General features: G+C 34.4%; 2 protein-coding genes and 1 pseudogene across 2 annotated transcripts; 1 reads left to right on the forward strand and 2 right to left on the reverse strand.

The window, feature by feature from the left end:
* The first annotated feature begins 8,151 nt into the window (after positions 1-8,151).
* On the forward strand, positions 8,152-11,508 carry LOC139776767 (ATP-dependent RNA helicase DDX24). The gene is made up of 10 exons (XM_071713676.1): positions 8,152-8,535; positions 8,595-9,066; positions 9,186-9,376; positions 9,478-9,623; positions 9,703-9,995; positions 10,070-10,292; positions 10,455-10,566; positions 10,648-10,765; positions 10,843-11,023; positions 11,095-11,508. Exons 1-10 carry the CDS (start codon positions 8,353-8,355, stop codon positions 11,393-11,395), a joined length of 2,220 nt encoding a protein of 739 aa, XP_071569777.1. The 5' UTR covers positions 8,152-8,352; the 3' UTR covers positions 11,396-11,508.
* On the reverse strand, positions 11,381-13,697 carry LOC139776771 (uncharacterized; annotated as a pseudogene).
* Positions 13,698-14,609: 912 nt separating this feature from the next.
* On the reverse strand, positions 14,610-19,292 carry Pix (ATP-binding cassette sub-family E member 1 pix). The gene is made up of 9 exons (XM_071713677.1): positions 19,159-19,292; positions 18,349-18,576; positions 17,897-18,112; positions 17,575-17,782; positions 17,275-17,461; positions 16,778-17,184; positions 16,172-16,484; positions 15,809-16,043; positions 14,610-15,386 (listed from the first exon to the last, which is right to left on the reverse strand). Exons 2-9 carry the CDS (start codon positions 18,559-18,561, stop codon positions 15,339-15,341), a joined length of 1,827 nt encoding a protein of 608 aa, XP_071569778.1. The 5' UTR covers positions 18,562-18,576; positions 19,159-19,292; the 3' UTR covers positions 14,610-15,338.
* Positions 19,293-23,143: the final 3,851 nt, after the last annotated feature.

Raw genomic sequence — 23,143 nt, forward strand, 5'->3', positions numbered from 1 at the left:
CTACGGTCAGCTACGGTAGCTGGTTTGTGAGAACTAATTTCTGGGTGACTAATCAGAATACAATTTCTTGGTTACCTCAACTAATTGTGTTGATTATAAGCACCAATAGTTCCTATCAAATTTGAATCGTGAAACAAATTAAGTGTACATGGTTACGGCAACCAAGTCAAAGGTTGTAGTTACCAATATATATGTAACCAAGAAAAACTTGGTAAATTCAACCAAGCCTTTTTTTCCGTGTATTGTACCTGTAAATTATTAAATTATTTTATAATATTTTTTTAATAATAATTTTTCTTAATAATATTTTATTTTTATAATAATTTTTTTTATTATTTTAATGATTTCAATTTTATATTAACTTATTTAATGAAAAAGAAGACAATTAATTATGTTTCAATTTTATTCTAATTATTTTGTAGCCTATATCTATCCATATTTATATATCGATATAATTTGATTTTATATTATCTGCTTTTTATATTACACAGTAAAGTACTTCCTTCCCACGGGTACGACCTTGGTAAGGTGGGAAGGCTCAGTACCCCGAGGATGTTACCCAAGCAAAACTCTTGTTCTGCTTGGATAAAAATCCAAAGACGGGGAAGCTATAACGTACCCTCGTCCGCCGATTTAATTGAATAAACGAACCGCAGCCGGTTCGTCGCGTTTGCTTCGGGAGTGCCGTTACAAGTAGTCGGACTAAAGGATTTTCTCAAAGCCTATTTGAAGAATATTGCGGCGACGAAATATCTTCTCATAGCCTTTGTAAACGGGAGTGCCGTACAGTGTATCGCGCGAAAGACTTTTACCGATAATTAGTCCGCGCGCGATTGTAGTTTATTATCCGCGAGTGTTTCTCGCGAGTGTCCTGTGCGGTAAAAGGAGAAGGAGGAGGAGACCTGACGGTCTGAGAGGAGGGGGAGGTCTGAGAGAGACATCGGGCCCCGGCGGAGCAACCTTGGGATAAGTATCATCTCTTATCTGCATAAAATTAATAATTATTTTCCACTTATTCGGATCGTCTTATTTCTTAGAAATAATTAGAGAAAGAGAAATTATCTAAAATTTTACTTTTATAAAGATTTTTTCGGAAAATATTGGAAAGTGAATTAAAGGCGCGTAAGAATTATTTTTTGAAATGTTGATCATTTTGAACGCTTCTTTAATTTAAATCTTATGTTTTGTATATATGTTATAGTACCTATTATCGTAGCGACGTTGCAGAATAACTCCATTGTTGCGCTTCGGTCAGTGAGTGATGAGTAAATTTTTATATTTATGAGGTAACGTATCTATGAAAATTACATCATCAAATATATTACTGAGACGCTTATATGCCAAATTACGACAATAAATTACTATGTATACAATATTATATTTCATAGATTCGTTGTCTTAAAATGGATTGGAACAGATTAGGATTTAAAATTTAATCCTGGATGAATCATATACATTGATTTAATATGTAATATTTGTAACTGAGTAACAAATACTTTGTTTTATCTCCCACACATCTTTCCTTTTCCCAAAAATCTTTCAGGATTAAATATTTTATAAATTGGCGCAAATATGCAATACATATGCTTATAATTAGAGATATTTTCAACATATATCACGATCGAAAATAAAGGAGTGCCTTGTAATATTTTAATTATTTAGTATATAATAATTTAACATATAATCCATATGTAATCTATTTTACAAATTTGTTTGTGTTCACGATTATTAATTGAAATTATTTGCTCCAATTTTAGCCTAAACTTTTACAGTCTACCCATATGTATTGGTAACTAGTTTTTATACCAGTTAAAATGACGTGAGATCCAATAAATGTTATCTCGCAAAACAGAAAAATTTCTTGTAGCGATTATTTTAAAGTTGATCAATTTCGCGTTAATTTAAATACTTGATTTTGAATAATATTTATTTTTAATACATTATAAAATAATTTTGGAACGATTACCTATATACAATATGTAGTAACGAGATGTAATTATTGAAATTTAAATTGTGTTCGCTCGCGAGACCATAAAATTTCACATTAACACAATATTGTGCTAATGTGAATATTTGTGCAAGAAATTTACCATCCCTTTCGGATCTCACGTCATTAATTCTTTATTTCTCACCCTCTTGAGGTGAGACTCGACATTCGAAACGAAATCGAAAATATGGGCCTTAGATTTTCTCAGTTCGCGTTTATTAATTTTCCTTTATTTACTTCGCATTGTTAAAGTCCTGCTGTTTGTATTACATTTAAAGTAAAGTTTCATTCGCGAAAAGTAATCGAGTTTACACGCGGTTCGTTGAAAGTCTTTTGTCCAGATTCAGAATTTTTAATTATATCGTATTTATGGTAAAGCTACTATTATTCGCGAAAAGTAATTGAATTTATTCGAATTATACGCAGTTATAATTAAAATCCTTTTTCGAGATTAAGAGCCTCTGATTAATATCCTCTAATTAATATTCTTTTTATTATTCTTAGTTGAACATGTAATCACGCGTGTAAATTATAGTATACATATATATAAGATAATAAATCAATTTTGGACGTTAGTTATTCCGTAATTAATTAGTTTAATTGCTGTGACCCTTCGCGACGCGGTCGTGTTTCGCGCATCGTAGGAATTAAGAGCGTAAAGCCATTACGCTCATTTGTCAGCTATGATCAGCTGGCAATAGAAGGAGTACTTCTTCTTCCCGTCTGCATAAGGTAGGTTGGTGTCCAACACCACCAATATAATGTATATATAAAAGGTAATACCTATAATATTTTTTGTACTAATGTGCATGTGTAATTAGAGACGAAAAGATAACGTCTCCAATAATAACAATTAATCACGAATTTAAACTTCTAAACTCCCTTTTAAAATTTTATACACACTTCCTTAATCTCGGGTAATCGCGGTCGCGACTAATTAATATTAATAAATTAAATAAAGTAATAAATACGGGTAGGTAGGAACAATAAATTAAACAAATATATACAGGTAGGTAGGAATAATAGATTAAACAAAGTAATAAGTAATAAATACGAGTAGGTAGGAATATGACGCATTAGGTAAATATTAATATAGTTATACATGTAGGAATATTAATAGGTAAGGAATACAGAGATAAAAGTCCGGGTAGGAACACGGAGGGATTATATAATTCGTAATGTAATTATACAGAATAATTATGTAATAAATGAAATCTCGAGTACACACACATTGTTGCGCGCTCTATATAATATTATATAATATATAATATTGCTTAATATTATTTAATATTATATAATATTGCTTAATATTATTTAATATTAACTATAATAAAATTATTATAATAAAGAATTGTAAGAAAAATTGTAAGAAAATTGAAATTATGTGATACTAATGCCGGATATATTACACGAAATCGACAGAAGACGTACGATAATACAAAATTCGCTAAATTAATGCGTTTAATAAGTTCAAAGCCATTTTTATAATTTTTTAGAATATTTATCAGTTTTTATTCTTTGTTCAAAATTTCATGTTTCAAAGATTATCGCCAATTATTATAAATTTTATAAACATGAAGGTTCGAATGCGCTGAATCAATGATCAAATAATAGCTTCTCGCTCGCGAAAGTTGGCATCTGTTTAAATTTAATATTACAAAATTAAGAATATATATATTTTTTTTCAAAATTATTACAAAAATCGTGATTTGAAATTATTCGTTATTAATCAGAATACGCGAAACGAAAAATTATATTTTTAAATAAATTTTTGATGCTATTAAATATTCGATACTTCACGATATTGAAGACCGTGTTTTCACGTTCTTAGATGCGATCGCTATCTTGGCCTTTATCGCTGTCCCTCGTGCCAGGTGGACGTTAAGAAATTATACGTTCGTACCGGCGCGGAGTCGTAGTGATTTTCAATGTGGAGGGTTATTAGTTCGGTGTTCCGTTGAAGATCGAAGACCCCTGTTGCAGAACCAGAATTAATCCCTGGTTTTCTTGTGGTCATCTCGGATCCCCAAAAGCAATGGTTTCAGCACGAGTACGCGATGTCGCGATTCGTGAAAATAATTAGAACATTCTTAAGAGAAGAATTTATTCTTCTTAATGAATATTCTCCCATTAATGCTTCAATCATGCTTCTGTCTTGTTGAGGAAAAGACAGTGGAGTGGATATGGATAAAATAACTGTTTATGAAATAGAAAGAAAAAAGGAAAATAAAAGATAATAGAAAAAGAGAGAAAAAAAAGAAAAACAAAGAAGAGAGAGATAAAAAAGGAACAAAGAATATATTTATAAAAGAAAAAAAAGAAAAAAACAGGATACAATTATGATATATTTTTTATGTAATTTAGTTACAAACGATTATATTTTATTTTTCAATTTTTTATTTCTCATAGGAAACTATCAAGAGACACGGTAGTGTCTCGCGCCAAGTACCTATAACACGCGAAGCGAGACCGCACCGTGACTCTTTTACGCGACGCGACGAGTTGCGAGTACTCGAGATGTCGAGATCTCAATAACGAGTGAACGGATCAAGTTCTATTATAGGGACGACAGATTGTACCGATAATTAATATTCTTCCAGAATTCTGGAAAAATATTAATATTAATTATCGAATGCATACATTTCGTGCATTTTATTATAAAATATACTCGTTTGTAACTATTTCTCGATAATAGTTATTCTATTCATATATTTTTTTAATAAGAGAACTATATGTACATTATAATGAATATATATATTTTAATTATAAGAAAAAATGTATCTTCATAATGGAAGAATATTTTAATAGTGAAAATATACACGGTATGACTTGAAAAACGATCGTTGTTCACTCACTGCTGAAAAGACCGCTATTGGGGGCAATCCGGAAGATCTGGGATTTATTCCTTCCTGCAGCGGGGCCTTAGACGTTCAACGTGTAAATTAATTTTCTTTCATATTCTTTTGATTTAATTGGGCTCGACTATAATAGATATATAGAGCTCACTTTTCATCTTGAAAATTGTTCTTTTCTACGTCGGCAACTGACGGGCGTATCACCCGGCGGAGGGACTTTGTTCTGATCAAATTGTTGGATCAGTTTCTCTTTCCTACACGGAAAAAAAGACTTGGTTGAGATAAGAGAAAAAATGGTCGCCTCGACCAAGTCTTGGTCAAGGCGACCATTTTTTCTCTTATCTCAACCAAGTCTTTTTTTCCGTGTAAACGGGGTAATAATGTAATTTTTTTATTTCTCGCGATTTTTCAAGGCTTAAAATAGACATAAGACCCAAGGCCTAATTCGTCATTGCGTAAAAATAATTACGAACAATTCGCATTACCTACATTATGCGTTATATTATATCATTGGTTGATTTACCGCGTTTATTCGATCGTTGACTTTTGTATTTTGAAATTTCTCATATTTTTTCGTATAATAAGAAAATTTAATAATAAACAAGGGAAGTCATTTTTTGAAATATTTGCAACAGTCAAATCCTTCATTTAAAAATAATGAATTTTAATATTATTATACTGATTACGAGCGCCTTCGTGTAATCTGGCATCAGAAAACTATCTCAAATATATATGTATTTATAATTTATAATATAAATTTATATATGTAAATTTGTCAAAAGCAAATTTATTTGTAGTTTTTTTTATATATCTAAATTTATTGTATTTTATAAAAATGTATGTACAAATAGCTCAAAAACAAATTCTTTGTTTTTAAGCTATTTTTTTATATATTTTATATAATTTTTTTTGTGTATTTTATATAAATGTATAATATCTTTGTGGTGGTCGCGCGCGCCCCTACCAAGATGGCAACACATTTAGCCACGTTTTCTCGCGAGCGCTCGACCGCGCCGACTTAAATATATAAACAAATTCGGTAACAATATTCGCTCTGATCGACACTCTCACCGACAATCTCATCGGACGACAAGAGTTAGGCGGGCATATAGTGGAGTGGCACCATCGCGACTCGCAGAGAGTCGCATGGTATTTTTGGGGACGTTTCCTCCATATACCATCGTTACATCCAACCATACACACTCCTCTCCATCACTATCATCCATGATCGACATCGACATACGTATCCCCAAATCTTAATTCAAATTCCTTTGTATATTTTATAATTCTGCATACTTTGTACTTTTTTATGTAAAATAAATTATAAATTATAAGTTGAGATAAATAAATTGTAATGTTATACACTATTACATATATATTTTACATTGTATAACAAGAAAAAATAATAAATTAAAAAAGCACAAATCAAAGAAAAAAGGACCACCGATTAAAGTCGGCGGGGCTGGTGGAGGGCCTCTACAGATTGATCTTTTTTTTTACTGAAATCTTAATCAAATCTCAAAATAAAAACTAATTTATAATTAACATGATGATGATGATGAACTCGGCGCTACAGCCCGGTGTGGGCCTTGCCCTCCCTTACACTTATAACATATAAATTTTAATTTTTCATAAAATTGAGGTATAAATTTTAATTTTTCTTGTAGCTCTCTCTCTCTCTCTCTCTCTCTCTCTCTCTCTCTCTCTCTCTCTCTCTCTCTCTCTCTCTCTCTCTCTCTCAAGTTTGGAACGTTCTTAGAGCGAAAATTAAAAATATATCCTAATCAAAAAGAATTATACAAAGAAACATTTGTATTAATAGATAAAGACATAATAAATACAACAAAAAACACAGATACATCGGGTTAAACAAAGCATTTCCGGGCCTCGACCGTTAATAAACCATTATTCTCTTATCGTCATGATGATGGATCTTAAAGATTTTGTCCACTTGTACATTTTGGCACAAAACGCAGGAATATTAGAAATTTTTTATCTTACAAGTTCGCGCGGGTATTTCAGAACGGAGCACTTCCGGGTCTCGCCTGTTAAGGAGCTTTATTTTATTTAACATAATAAATCTTGAAAAATGTCTGGCGCATTTGTACATTTTGGAACAAAACGCTGGAACATTAAAAATTTTTTATCTTACAAGTTCGCGCGGGTATTTCGGAACGGAGCACTTCCGGGCCTCGCCTGTTAAGGAGCTTTATTTTATTTAACATAATAAATCTTGGAGAATGTCTGGCGCATTTGTATATCTTGGCACAAAACGCAGGAACAATAGATCGTTAGAAATTCTTAGTCGTTCGGAATTTTTCATTTACATATATATTATACAAGTCGTCGTTACATATGTACGCACGGATACTTCGGAGCTTAACTGAGCATTTTTGGGCCTCGACTATTAACAAACTATTTTATTCTTTACAGTCAAGAATCTTTAGAGATTGCTTTTACACTTGTATATTTTACCTTTTACCACAAATCAGGAATCGACGTTTTTGAAAATATTTTATTCTGCTCTCTTCTTTATCTTTTGTGTTTATTATACTTTTAAATTGATTTTTTTTTGTTATAGTTTTATGGTTTTTTAATATAAATATATATAAAAATAAACAATTTTGTAACTTGCCAGTAATGATTAACGAATATATTTCAATTAATAAATCTTGTGATTTCAACGACGATTCTTACAGATGATTTAGTTTACACTTGATAAGGGCCCAAACCAAGGGCTGAAACGTCGTGATTTTGTACTGAATTGTGGCCAGTTAAGTCGATATAATTGAAATATATTCATAAATATATATATTTTTATAATTCTTTTAATTAAGGCAATTTTTAAATTTCTTTTATAAACGCTCCAAACTTTATCTGCATAATTTTTCGCACTTCTAGGGTATATATTTTAATTTCTCACACTTCTAACATACGAATGTTAGTATTTCACACATCTAAAGTATTTAACTTTAAAAAAATCTTTAGAATAAAATTTCAGAGTTAAGTTACGGTCTACAAAGTGAATAAACAAAAATTAAAATTATTTTTTATTGCAAAAAAGCGCCATTCCTGCCTCGACCCGTAATCAGGTAATTATTTTTTTAATAACTTAAAAAATAAATTTAATTAAGGATAAAAGGTAGTTTTGAATCACGCTGTATAATTCATGTTGCGCAGTATGATGTAGCGCATCTGCATCTGTGAATAGTGGCGCCAACTGGATGTTGGAGGCGACATTTTTTGAACTACCCCTACCCCATACCTCCAATACCTCCAATGGCTTCAATACCTCCATCCCCTCCATCCTCCATGCTCCACTAGCTCCAACTAGCTCCACGTGTTGTATGTTGTAATGTTGTATGATTGAGGTTATCTGATCACAGTGAGTGGATCTCTTGATCACGTGTAAATATTTGTTCTGCAAGAAACGCAGTAATAATCGTGCCAACAATCTATATATATATATGCATATGCATATGTAACAATAGCATTAAATATTTTGCAATCATGACAAAAGTTAAACGAGCTACCAATAATGGATGGAAGCCTGTAACATTGGAAGGCACTTTGTTATCTAATGATATAGAAGGATTAATTGGAATAGAGGAGTTGACGGATTATAACTTAGAGCGGAGTAGCAAAAAAGGCAAAATCGTAACCACAGAAGTGAAGTCTACTGAGAAAAAGAAAGTAAGTATTTATTTTTTAACATCTTGAAATTTTTATAAAAATTATATCTTGTATTGTAGTCGGTATCAAAACGCGAATGTCCGAAAGAGCAAGAAGAGGATAATGTCGACAGTACTGAACCTTCTGCAAAGAAATTGAAGACTAAGAAAGAAACAAAACGCAAAAAGAAAAAGGATGGAAAGACAATAAAGTCAGCAAACTTAAAAATCACTGATCAACAAACTAATCCTGACAGTGACTTATACTGTAACACGGACAGTAGTAAAAGTTTTAAGATTAATGTTGAAGCATGGAGTGCCATGGGGGTACCTACTGCTGTAATAAAAGCTCTATCCGATCAGAATTTTCATTCTCCCACTATGATACAAACACGGACATTGCCAGCTGCCATATTAGGCCGCAGAGATATATTAGGTGCTGCTGAAACTGGTAGCGGCAAGACATTAGCATTTGGTATTCCAATTATAAAAGGTATCTTGGATTTAAAGAGCCAGAATGAAGAACAGATTTGGCCAGAAAAAGAAACTAAAGGTAGTACAGTAATATATATTTTTTTGAATTTATTCTTTCCATTTTATAAACTCAAGTGTCACTAAAACTATAATCAATCTTTTGAAAATTTAAATATATTACGGATAATAATTTTTCAGAATCTGATTCAGAAAATGAAGACTTATCGGAGCTTGAGAATTGCGTGAATATTATGAATGACGTAAAGCTTGATGATTGTCGTAATATTCCAATCAAACCCTTGTATGCTTTAATCCTGACACCAACTCGTGAATTGGCAGTTCAAATAAAGAATCATCTTACTCAGGCAGCAAAATATACAGATATTAAGGTGTGATTATCTTTTTCAAAGTCCAGACTTGTATAGTTTATGTATTAATATATTAATTTATTTATGTTTATAATTATAATTGTTGTCATATTATTACATAGATAGCTGTTGTCTTTGGAGGCGTAGCAGCAGTGAAGCAAGAAAGGATATTAAACAAGGGTCCCGAAATCGTCATTGCTACACCTGGAAGACTGTGGGAATTGATTCAAGAAGGCAACTCTCATCTCAATCAAATAGATTCTGTCAGGTAATTTAAGGATTTAGTAAGAAGTGATTCCATTATCTATTTCAAGACATTACTATAGGAAATGTGTTATATTATTTAGATATTTAGCTATTGATGAGACAGATAGAATGATGGAAAAGGGTCATTTTCAAGAATTGCACGATATACTGGAAAAGATAAATGCAAATCCAGCGAAGCTAAAAAAACGGCAGACATTTGTTTTTTCGGCTACATTGACTATGGTGCATGATCTCCCGGATTATCTTGATAAAAAAAAGAAACGATATGTTAGGAGTAAAATATGTAAACTTACTCCCGACCAGAAATTGCAAAAAATTATACAGTTGTTAAAAATAAAGAATCCTAAAGTCGTTGATCTTACCAAAGAGTCAGGTATACATTTTAATTATCTATCATTAATAGAAATTCTGTGTGTACTAGCTATTTAATCGAATCTATATTATTAGGTACTGCCGATAATTTAACAGAATGTCGAATAGCGTGCACAATTGACCATAAGGATTATTATCTTTATTACTTTTTAAAACGACACAACGGAAGAACATTAGTATTTTGTAACAGCATTGGCTGTGTGAAAAGATTGGCCACTCTTTTCAGTATACTTGAATGCAAGCCTTTACCTCTGCATGCCAATATGCAGCAACGGCAACGCTTAAAAAATCTTGAAAGGTAGGAAATATATAGTACTATTTTATTTCGAATAACACTTTAAAATACCTGAACTTTTCTCCGTAAAGTGCACGTTACAATGAAATAGGTATTTCAAGGAGATCATTCTGCGCACTTAATATTTCTTGTGACATTTATATGTACTAATAAGAAGCATTATAGATTTCAAGCTGACGAGAACGGACTGTTAATAGCTACTGATGTAGCCGCACGAGGTTTAGATATACCTAATATAGAACATGTGATACACTATCAAGTTCCCAGGACAGCTGAGGTAAATTTAAGATATTATTGCAGATATTAACTAAACACATTAAAAGTTTATCATGTAATTGGTTTAATAATTATTTTACAGAATTATGTACATAGGAGTGGTAGAACGGCGAGAGCAGAAAAGGAAGGTATCACGGTTCTAATGATGGAACCTTCCGAAAAACAAAATTACACCAAATTATGTAAAACTCTTGGACGCAGTACGTTAATGTTAAAATGTTGATTTAATAATTCAATGATTAATTATAAAATATATAACGTGGATCTGTTTTTATAGCACATGATTTGCCTGTATTTCCGGTGGTAGACAGGCTATTAATCACCATAAAAGAAAGAGTGGATGTCGCTCGCGATATCGATAAGTTAGAACTGAAATCCCGTCGTCAGAATAATCAGAAGGGTTGGCTACGAAAAGCGGTGGAGGACATGGACATGGTTTTGGATGAGGAGGACGATGAGTAAGAAAAATGAGCCGATTTGTTCTTTTCTTGATTTTTTGCAGCAATTATATACTTTTATTTTATTTTAGTGAGTCATCGACAGAATCGGAAGAAGCAGCAGCGTTGAAGCGACAATTAAAGGCAAAGAAAAGTCAACTACGATTTTTATTATCAAAGCCAATGTTCCCGAAAGGATTCTCGGGAAAATATCTTGATGATAATTTGAACGTAGATATAATTCAGGATGCTCAGAAAGCTGTCGAAGTGATGAAAAAAATAATAGAAGATAATGCCGATAAAAGTAAAGCTAATAACGCCGCATTTCAGAAAAGACAACAAAAATTAAAACCTCAAAAATTAAAAAAATTCAAAAAGTTAAAAAAGACATAAAATATATATTTTCTTCATACAAACAGAATCATTGTTTTTCTTTTTACATTATTGTTCTATTTTTGTAGACAATCGGATTTAATAAAAATTAGATAAATTTTATTTTAACGCAAGTTACGCTTACATTTGTAATTAATTTGAGCGAATCGTCTAAGAAACATTTCTAAAGCGCGTTCTTATCCCAATTGTTAGTACATTAATAGTATGGCAAAGATATATACAGAAGATGTCTGTATTTTTCTACAAAAATACTGGTAATTTTTTAAATATGTTATTTAATATAATACATCTCGAAACAGCGGATAGAAAGTTGATCGTGCGCGTAGTGCGCGCGATAAACACAGCCGGTTTGTCTACACTTTAGGGATTTCCATACATTGCTGCCTCGAGTTACAACGAAATCTCTTCCATTTGCGTATGACCATCATAATTGTATTTTGTATATCATCTTAATTTTAGAATACAGTATTATAGATCACTTCGTCCTCTGTACTGATGATCGAGTCAATTTGCTCGCCTGTCACGATTGAGTTCACGTATCTTTCATTGCTGATCACGTTGTGCGCCCCAAAAGACGAATCGTTGCCCTGCACAACGATCCTGATTCGTGCCATCACGTGGCTTCCTGGGCACTTCTGCGCCTGGTTCGCCGTCGCGGTATCGCAGATCTCGGCATAGATTTCCTCGGTTTTGTTGTTGCTGGTCCTGACCAGCTTTGGTAGTGACGGCAGCGGCGTTAGACTGTCCCTTACGCGAGAGTAATTAGGCTGTAGCTCGACGCACGATATTTCCAACACGCTGGTCGATACGGATCTCTGCACCGGCTGCTTGGTGTTTTGATTCTGGCGGGTCTGATGAGAGGTAGTTTCCGGCTCTAGACTGGAGTAACGCTCCTGAGATCTCATGGCTATCTCCGGCCTCACCGCAAACGTGAACGAGGCCGATTTCTTCGCGGGGTTTCGATTTCTGTTACCCTGAGTGAGTTTCGAGATCCTGTCCAGAATACCGTTCCCGGTGCTCTGCTTTGTCTGTTGGTTCCGCTCTTTGACGGAACTCCGCTTCAGGTGCTCCAGCCCGTCCTTCAGGCTCTGCAAAATTGGCTTGGTCTCCGATTTTGGCTTGATCTTCTTCATTTCCTTCAAGCTGTCCGCGGTCGGCGGGTGCAACTTCGTGGGCGATACTCGCGGTTCCGTTGCTCGATCTCCGACCGTTCGGCTAAAGTAGAAGAACAGTTTAACCATGCAGAATAGAGATTCTGGTGTAACGAGCTAACGGTTCATATATTTTTCGCTATACGGTAAACACTGAATAGAAATTTTTAAAAAAGTCCAAATGTTAAGAAAACAGAGTTAGACGATTTTACTTGAACAATGAATAACAAATAAAGAATGTCACTTAATTTTTATTTACAACATTCGTTAATTAATTCGCGCAATACTGAACAACTTTTTACTGAAAAAGAGTTGCTTTTGCTTCACTTAAACTCTATTAATGACTTTACCTGCAAGCTGAGAGTAATCGTTGCATTTTCGGGGAGGCCAGCAATCTCGCTTCCGAAGGGTAACCCAATCGAGCCCTTCGCACTCTTGGTGCTCCGTTACCGGACACGACCAATTCGAGCATTTCCGGATTGTGCACCGGTCTCTCGGGAACGACGCACTACGCAGCCCAACACTATCGGACCACGCGTCGATGTCTCCAGTTGCATTAATCATAATTTTGAATAAGGGAGAATTATAAAATATAGGGCCGATATCACAGTCTCCGATTAAACTCATTCTGCATCTCTTTCTAGGGGGATAGTTAGAAAGAGATGCAGAGTGAGTTTAATCGGAGGATTACGTTAATCGGAGACTGTGATATCGGCCCATAATGAAAGAAAATAGTTTTTCGCAACACCTCCACGGAAAGTTCGACTTTCCATGCCTGTAGAGAGGGGCGAAAGTGGCCAATTTCACGCCAGGGCGGCATAGCGGGCGGAAAGTAACCACTTTCCTCCCTAGGGAAGAAAATTGATACTTTCCACCACGGTATATTTTATGCGTCGCAGAATATCAGGGAACAAATGGCTGCATCTCTGGAACGGATGAAAGAGCTGGAGGAACAGGTCATGGCGATTTATCAATTTTCCTCCGTAGGGAGGAAAGTAAGCCCTGGCGTGAAATTGGCCACTCTCGACCCTCTCTAGGCATGGAAGTCGAACTTTCCGTAAAAGTGTTGTGAAAAATATCGTGTGCACCTCGGGTCGAAAGCTTTTTCAGACTCGTGTGATTTTCCACAGCTTCGGTTGGAGTAGTAAAATCCCCCCTATACCTAATCATTGTGCGGGCCACACGACATTTGAGAACCATGCCTTGTTGTTAATGAGAGTGATTACCAATAAATATATTAATATTAGATTGTATTCAATAGGACGTTCAATTACTAAAGATACTATGTTAAGCGAAAGACACGCGGCTAATAAACTTATTTTATTCAAAGGACAGTAAAATATTTTATATTGTATTTTATTTTTTAACAATAAATTGTTATTCTTTTTTATGTATTATATATATTGTATATTATATTCTTTTTAAGTAATATGTTATTAGTTGTATATAAGTTATATATAAGTTATACGTTATTTAATTTATACGCTGATTTTGATGATTTTTATTATTGATTATTTTGTTTTCCGGTAGGAAAGCATTCAAAGTCCGATTCATAGTTAGAACTCATATTTAAGATCATCTTAAGTTTATCTTCAGATACTCCGTAGCCACCTGAAATGATCCGCACAGCATTTTAAGATGAACTTAAGATAATCTTAAATATAAAATGAGATTATGAATACCATCTTGCTCGTTTCGTCACCCGTCGCCGCCATCTTGGTTGGCAATTTTCGTCCTACGTCTCCGGCTTCACTACAATCACTACCCCTCTCTTACGCTCCATCCAGATATTCCTACATCCATGTTATTGTCCGCTGAAAAGCGGCAGGAGCCAATAAAAGAGAAGAAGAAGAAAAAGTGCACATAGAGGCGCTCATGGACGGGGACCACTTAAAACGCGGGCATGACTGCATGACCACTCTCATCCTTCGAATTTTATACATTAGCGAGATTGATTATCGATCAATAATTTCGTTTCTCGTACAAATACAATATCTTTAGAGATATTGGACGAAAAAAGTCAGTATTAACATTTTGAAATATTAAATAAATTACAAGGGAGGTTATTTTGTTGAATTTTTTATTGAACTAAACATATTTCACTTTCCCTTCACTTGTATTTGCATTTCTTCGCGCCAAATAGCTGCTCACACATAGCTTTTAATCAATCAATTTGCAACGTTTCTGCAAAAGCAGAATTTTCACATATGTTTCTCTTGCGAATGAAATCAAGAATCGAGCCCGTTTTATTGCCTGTTGCCTAGCATTGTGCAAGGGCCTTTACACTTCTGATAATTGTATCTTATTTAAAAAAAAAAACAATTGAAGAAATCGTTTATATATTGTTTGCAATTTAATATTATTTCGTTCTTATAACTGACGTACATGTAAATATGCTCAAGGAATATTAGAATCTTATTCTATATTAGATATGTGCAAATTATATAGTTTGACGAATATACTTATGAGAAATTCGTTTTTACAATACATTCTCAACTTTATCTTCAAATAATCCATTCTGCATCCTCTTATAAATTAAGTGTCCTGTAGCTGTATACGTAATTATATATTTTGCGTTATTTGCAAAATAAAATAATTATTTCTCTTGCTAAAGTGACATTTTCATTGAATAATATTCCAAATAATTACCTAGAACGTATAGCATTAATATCTTAATACAAAATACATTGTCTGCTCATATTCTCGGCATTTAAAAAGTATAAAGATTAAAAAATGTCCTTAACAATATCTTATACGTGCATTTGACTTGCACTATTATGACACTGTGTATCTTATTCTTCCAAAAAGAAATACTGTCCAGCTCTTTTCTGATCCAAGTCCTATAAGAGAAGTAATTGATTAGAATTTTACCCTTAAAATACAGTGAAAATACGCATACGTATATGTTTTATAAATAAGAAAAAAAAAGAAATTATGACATAAATAAAAATAAATAAATATTACCAGCTGTTTATATATATATACATATATATACCTATATATACATATATGTATATATATATATATATATATATATATATATATATAATATATTATTGCGCTTTATATATAGTGCGCTTTATATATATATATATAAAGCGCACAAAGAGTTATATGAACAAATATTTTATATTATCCAATCAAATTGCGATAGCTAGCTTAGCTATTAATGCTTTATTATCAAAAATATATTGGCAATTGAACATTTTAAATAAATTTCACGTTGTTTAGAGAAAGTTATATCACCAAAAGTTATACGTACTTTTACCGATTGATTCTTATTGATCCTTGGTCTAAAGTTGTTGGGATCTCTTCTGAAAGTAATGCCCAATAGTTCCAGAAATCGGTTCATACCGTTTAACAAGGATTGAGGACTATGAGCAGTTGTCATTAAGGACGGTATGCCGGAAAATACTATTACACGATCAGCCAAGTATGTAGCCATGATGAAATCGTGTTCCACTACAAATCCTGTTTTCTTTGCGTGTAATATAAATCTGAAATGTACATGCAATTTTTATAACAGTATTCATTCCATTCCAGTACATTCACATCTCTAGGTGGTATTCATTCCATTCCATTACATTTACATCTCTAGGTGGTAATATTTAAATCTATTAAATACCTCTTGATGACCTTTGCAGCAACTAAACGTTGTTCGGAATCCAAATACGCGGATGGCTCGTCAATCAAATAAACATCAGCTGGCTTTCCAAGGCAAAGGGCTAGAGCGACTCGCTGTAACTCTCCACCAGAAAGATTCTGCACTTCTTGATCCATGATATCGTCGATCTTCAAAGGCTTCATTACATCAGTTACAAATTGAGGATGCACGTATGCGTCTCGGACCTTCTCGTGTAACAGTTGTCTGACAATGCCTTGGGATTTGGGGCTTATCTTTTGTGGTTTATAACTGATGTGAAGTTGAGGGATACTTTCTGTAAAGCAACAATTTCATTATCACAATTTCATATCATGCATATTAGGATTACCGACAAATAACGTTTAACTGACAAATAACAAAGAAAAGATGTTACCAATTTTACAATTATTAAATTCGACTTTCTCGCAAAGTATTGTACAAATAAAACTTCATTATATTAATTCTATTCATTTAGTTGAAAATGTCACATAATTTATCCCGTGTTCCTTTTAATGGTCGTATCCGCCAATGACAGATACACAAATAATATGCATACTTATATATAGATGTCTACACACGTGAGCATACCTGATCCATCATCCGGAGGTAAGTTGCCTGCCAGCATTCTGATAAACGTTGTTTTACCAGTCCCATTTTCTCCTAATAGAACAAGTATTTCCGAATCGGTGAATTGCCCTTTCTCGACATCCAACTTAAATGTTCCCATTGTTTTTGTCATAGCAGGATACTCGTAGTGATTCATGCGTTTCACTTCTTCCTCAGTTGCACTTTCTGCTACTTTAAACACAAGAGATTCTTCACGAAATCGTAAATTTTCCGTGGGAACAAACCCATCGAGGAAAATGTTTATTCCTTCTCTTACGGAAAAAGGCATGGTAACGACTCCATATGCCCCGGGAACGCCATATAGGCAACAAATGAAATCGGACAGATAGTCCAAAACCGATAAATCGTGCTCCACTACTATTATAAACCTAATATATTAAGACAAATAATAAATGCGTTAGCAATCTAATAAAAACTAATCGTTCTTTTCTCCTGGTTTTTTTTTTACAAATACTTACTTGTCAGGATGAATTAGAGATCTAATAGTCACAGCAGCATTGAGACGCTGTTTGACATCTAGATAGGAAGAAGGCTCGTCGAACATGAAAATATCTCCATTCTGAATGCATACCATTGCACAAGCAAATCGCTGAAGCTCACCACCGGAAAGTGCTTCAATACTTCGATCACGTATATGTAACAGATCTAAGAAAAATATACATTAGCAAAAATATAAAACATAAAATATTAGTAAAATTTTCCTTTTAATATCCAAAATTAGTCTTTGGAGAAATACAAAGATAAAGATTCCTACTTACCAAGCATTCCGCAAATTTCCATCTGATTCTTACATTCGTCCTTCTTATCTAAAAGTTGCTGCACGGTACCTTTCACGGCCTTAGGAATTTGGTCAACATATTGAGGTTTAATAAGTGCCTTAAGATCATCTTCCAAAATTTTGGTGAAATAATTCTGCAACTCGCTACCTCTGAAATGACTTAAAATTTCTGTCCAATCTGGTGGATCCTGTTCAAACAAAAAAAAATATATTTTTTCTGTGCTATCCATTTAGTAGTTTGCATATGTATACATGTATATACATATATGTTGCGTGTATTGCAAGACACAGCAACTACATACAGAATATCTCCCCAAGTTTGGTTTTTGTTTGCCAGCTAAAATTTTAAGGGCAGTTGATTTGCCAATTCCATTAGTTCCTACGAGTCCTAGAACTTCACCGGGACGTGGAATAGGAAGTCTGTGTAGTTTAAATGAATTCTTAGAATAACGATGCGTCGTTTCCTTCTCTAAATTACTAGGAAGATTGATAATAGAAATTGCTTCAAATGGACATTTCTGAAAAAAAAAATCTCTTTCATTGTCATCAACGTTAAAAGTTATTATTGTATAACATTTAGAGATAAGCATTACATAGAAAAGGTGCAAATAATCTCATACTTTATTCAATTTGGTTCATCATCATTCTAAAGAACGTTTCAATACTTAATAACAAGTATAATACGATATATTAATTTTATCAAAGATGTCATTACACAAAATTGTTATATAATTCTATTATATAATAAAATCACCTTGACACAGATACCACATCCAATGCACAGTTCCTCCGAGATAGCTGCTATTTTACTGTTTGGATTAACTTCTATACAAAGTTTTCCCATTCGTACTACGGGACAAGATCTCTTGCATTCTTGCCTACATCGTTTAGGTTTACACTTATCTGAATTCACAATCGCTATACGGGTCAAACGATCCGTCTCCTCCATTGACTTTTTTGGTGGCATGATGATGATGATATGCTAATTTAGGGAAAAAATATAGCTTGACTGTATAATAGACAAATTAAAATATAAAGTACATGAATATATCATGAATATATCATAAGGCAAGACAAAAAGCATAAAACAAAATTCTTGAAAAATAATGTGAGGTAAAATAATAAGATGACAAAAACAGATAAAACATATAAAACAAATTAGAGAATAATTTATAAATATGTCCCAGCTGACATATTTTAGTTTAACATTTATAAGCTGTTTAGTTCATAATTCACATTATAATCATTGTACATCTCGTAACATCTGGAGTAAACTTGAACAAGCAAAAAAGAATGAGGACTAAGCAAACAAACAAATAAAAAACGTGGAAAAGCAAAAAAATGCATTAAATTGTCATACTAAACGAATTTTAATTATCGCAATCGTAAAAGCTGTTAATCCCATGCGACTTCTAACCTCAAATCGTAAAGGACAAATTCGAAATGCTACCGAAATAAATATCAACGCTATTGTGATGTGTATGTCGTTAATGGAAATAGTTTGTCTCAATCCTATAAAGAATTTGAAAAGAAGCAATGTAATATAATATATATTAACGCTTACCCTTAAAAAAGTCAAAAACGTGGATACATCCACAGGAAGTGACTCCAAACTCCAAATGATCCTATCAAACGCGTTTCGATCTTTCTACAGGAACTTGGTCTATTTCCACATTCTTAAGGTGGGTTTTCATGGGCAGTGAAATGCTGCAGCAGCGAGCAGCAGTTTAGTAATTTCTTAGAAAATTCCTAGGAAATTACTAAACTTTCCTAGAAACTTTTCTAGAAATTACTTAGTAATTTCTAAAGCCTTGTGTACACGATACTAGAAATCGGTCCGAGTTTCGGTTTAAGCCAATAAAACTGCTGCTTTTCTGTAAGAGCTGCAAGTTGATTGGCTTAAGCCGAAACTCGGACCGATTTCTAGTATCGTGTACACAAGGCTTAAGAAATTACTAAACTGCTGCTCGCTGCTGCAGCATTTCACTGCCCATGAAAACCCACCTTTAAGGTGCGTTTTCACTCATGTCGAGATGTAGGCGACATCGCCTGTGTTCCTTTTTTACTGGCAGTGCTGAAAATCTATAGTATATATAGTATACGTGACGCAAACTATAGATTTTCAGCACTGCCAGTAAAAAAGGAACACAGCCATCATGATGTAAATAGACAGGTGAAGCATTGCGCATAATGGCGGCAGCTTTGGCGGTTGAACCAATGGGCGCGTTCAGCAGAACAAATCGCTCAGTAGCGATCGAACGTGATTGGCTCTTACTTTTAGACCGAGCAAATCAGCGTAGCGTGTTGATAAGACGATACTCAACAGTTGTGTCTGCTGAACGCGGCCAATAAGGTGATTCGTATGTATTTGACCGGAAATGAATGTCCGGTAAAAGAATCTACATATGAAATCGTTTATATTTCGTATGAAGACTTTTGAAGTGCAATTAAAAAGGTTTGTGAGTCATTCAGTTAATTGTAATTAATTAATCATTTTTTCACCATGCACTTAGCCGGAATAGATAAATTAAACAAAGTTTTTATATCGAATCGTTTGTATTTCGTATGAAGAGTTATGAAGTGTGATTAAAAAGGTTTGTGAGTCATCCAGATAATTTTAATTAATTATTTATAAACCATGTACCTAGCCGAAATATAGATTTTTAGTTATTCGTGTTAAAAGAAGAAGGCGCTAGTGTTCCCGAAGGTCCGTCTGCAGTCAGAATTAATATAAACGTTTTACAAATTATTTTATACTGAAATAAATATACAGGCTATAAGCCTGTATGTACATGGTTTATAAATAATTAATTAAAATTATCTGGATGACTCACAAACCTTTTTAATCATACTTCATAACTCTTCATACGAAATACAAACGATTTGATATAAAAACTTTGTTTAATTTATCTATTCCGGCTAAGTGCATAGTGAAAAAATGATTAATTAATTACAATTAACTGAATGACTCACAAACCTTTTCAATTGCACTTCAAAAGTCTTCATACGAAATACAAACGATTTCATATGTAGATTCTTTTACCGGACATTCATTTCCGGTCAAATACATACGAATAATAAGGTGATCCATTTCAATCCATTTTGGTAGGCGCTCACTTTAAGGTGAAGTTCGCTTATAAGAAATAAAAATGTGTGAATCATGTAAAATTTTAAATATATAGGGGAGACCGGGGCCTAACCGTCAGTTTTTTTTCGGTGCCGATTTTTAACAAGAAAATAAATAATTTTAGTTAAATGTGGTATACCACTGTAAAGAGTGAACCTTTAGCTACATTTATATAGGAAATTTTTATCTACGTCGCTTTGTTTAACCGGTACAGAGCAAAAACGACAACGGTGGAAAAATTGAAATCTTAAAAATGCCGGGGTTTAACCGTCACCCCCCCGGGGTTTATCCGTCACACTGCATTTTCAATACATATATATACATCTAATCCTGAAAAATGATAGGATACATTTTAATAATTGTTTTTTAAGAGAAAAATATAAAAATTTATTAAAAAATAATTGTTTTACCTATTCCATAAAACATTTTAGGCACGTGAATACAGATCCTGACAAGCGCACGCATGTGTTGTGTGCCCTACGCTCGCACGCAATGCACTGTTTCCCATATGCTCTGTTTATTGTCAACTTCTTTGAGCACACGCAGCACGTATTATCCAAATCTTCGTCAGAATCCAACCGCTGCTGCTTCCTTGATTTCGATTTACGCCCACTGCTCGTCGAAGGCTGCGGTTCTGTTTGTGTGGCATTTTTTATTTTATCTTTTCTCACCGCAAGAACTGCCTTCTTGAGTTGCTCCTTGTCGACGGGAATCGACGGCGTCCTCGCGCCGATTCCTCGACGCGCCGACGACGACACGTCGTCGGAATCGCTCCGTCAGGACCCAGGGATTCTGTGATTTACGTCGCTTTGTACGGAGCAAGGACGACGACGACGACGACGGCCACGACCACCACCACCACCACCACCACCACCACCACCACCACCACCACCACCACCACGACGACCACGACGACGACGACGACGACGACGACGACGACGACCACCCCCACCGACACCACCACCACTACAACGGCGGCGACAATGACGCCGAGACGATGCGGCAAACGCTAGACGATGCGGTCGCACGCGCGACTGTCACTAACACAACGACCAACAACGACGATTTACCGCGGCCGGGAGTCGGGACGATCTACCGCGCGCGCGGCATGTCAACTCTCGCGCGGAAATCGCGGGATCTCAGAGCCGTGCCGTGCCTCGCCGTACCTCGCCGACGTGCCGTGAGCGCGAGCGATCTCGAAAACAACGGTCCGCCATCTTTTCGGTCGGCCAAAACACCCGTTTTGCGACGATACGTGCGTACCATTTCCCTCCTATACAAACTGACGCACGTGCAAGGGAAGACAGAATCACGCTCGAGGGAAACCTAACCTGAAATCGCCGTGAGCCGAAGTCGTGCGCCCGGCGCGCCACAGTGACGAGACTGACGGATAAACCCCGGGTGCTTACTGACGGATAAGCCCCAAGCACAAGTTTCAGGTTTGATTGCCCACGAAATATTAGACATCAACGATAATGAAAAAACTACACTGGATTCGTGTTCAGCATGCATTACTCTTTATAATCACGTACTTTGAGATTTGGAGAGCAAATATTATTGCAGATATTACAAAATTTCCACGCGCAGAAAATTTCACTTTCACCTTCCGAAAACACGTTTGCCCTCGTAAAAATCATAACACGGCAGATAACCTGCCGAAACTCCGTTGGTCACATGGGTACCATAAGCAGCGTTTACAATGTTAATAGCGAGTTCGCACAATATACAGGTTCCGAGATATTTGATTTGACGGTTCAACCCCGGCGACGGTTAGGCCCCGGTCTCCCCTACTTAATGAAATACAATAAAACCTTAAATAAATAAACTAATGACAATTAAACCTACGTTTATTAATTTATTTATGTATTTATTAAACTTCTGTTTTAATTCTGTTCTAGTTTAGTTACGTAATTTGATTAGGGTCAACCGCACGTCCACAGTGTAGAATTATAGTGTACGTGAGGAGGAAGAGTTGAAACCTCGGTTGAAACGCAATTTACTTAGGTAATAATAAAAATACATATGTAACGAAAAAAAATCAATATTTTATTCAAACAGAATAAAATTAGGTAACGTTTTTGTAATTACTAAAATACACATTTAATAACATTTAATAATTTTTAATAAAATGTATACTTGAATAAAATAACAATTTAAATATAAACTTTATTGCATATATGTTTTGTTTTTTTCCCGACTTTTTTAACAGTATTATTTCTAAATTAAGGTGCCTAAATCGAATGTATGTTCTTGTTCGAACCAAGCATGCTAATACATACATTCCTTGGCACAGAATTATTTATTTTTTCCGACACAAGGTCCGTCACTCTGTCGAAAATGAAAGGTTCCCTCGAGAGTCCATTACCATGGAATGCTAAGAATTCAGCATTCATAATTTTTCCTACACTTTCAAAATCTTTTG

The sequence above is a fragment of the Temnothorax nylanderi genome, unplaced genomic scaffold, assembly GCF_030848795.1.
Source record: "Temnothorax nylanderi isolate EJ_2023f unplaced genomic scaffold, tnyl_v1.0 TNYL_tig0127_pilon, whole genome shotgun sequence".
Classification (NCBI taxonomy): Eukaryota; Metazoa; Arthropoda; class Insecta; order Hymenoptera; family Formicidae; genus Temnothorax; species Temnothorax nylanderi.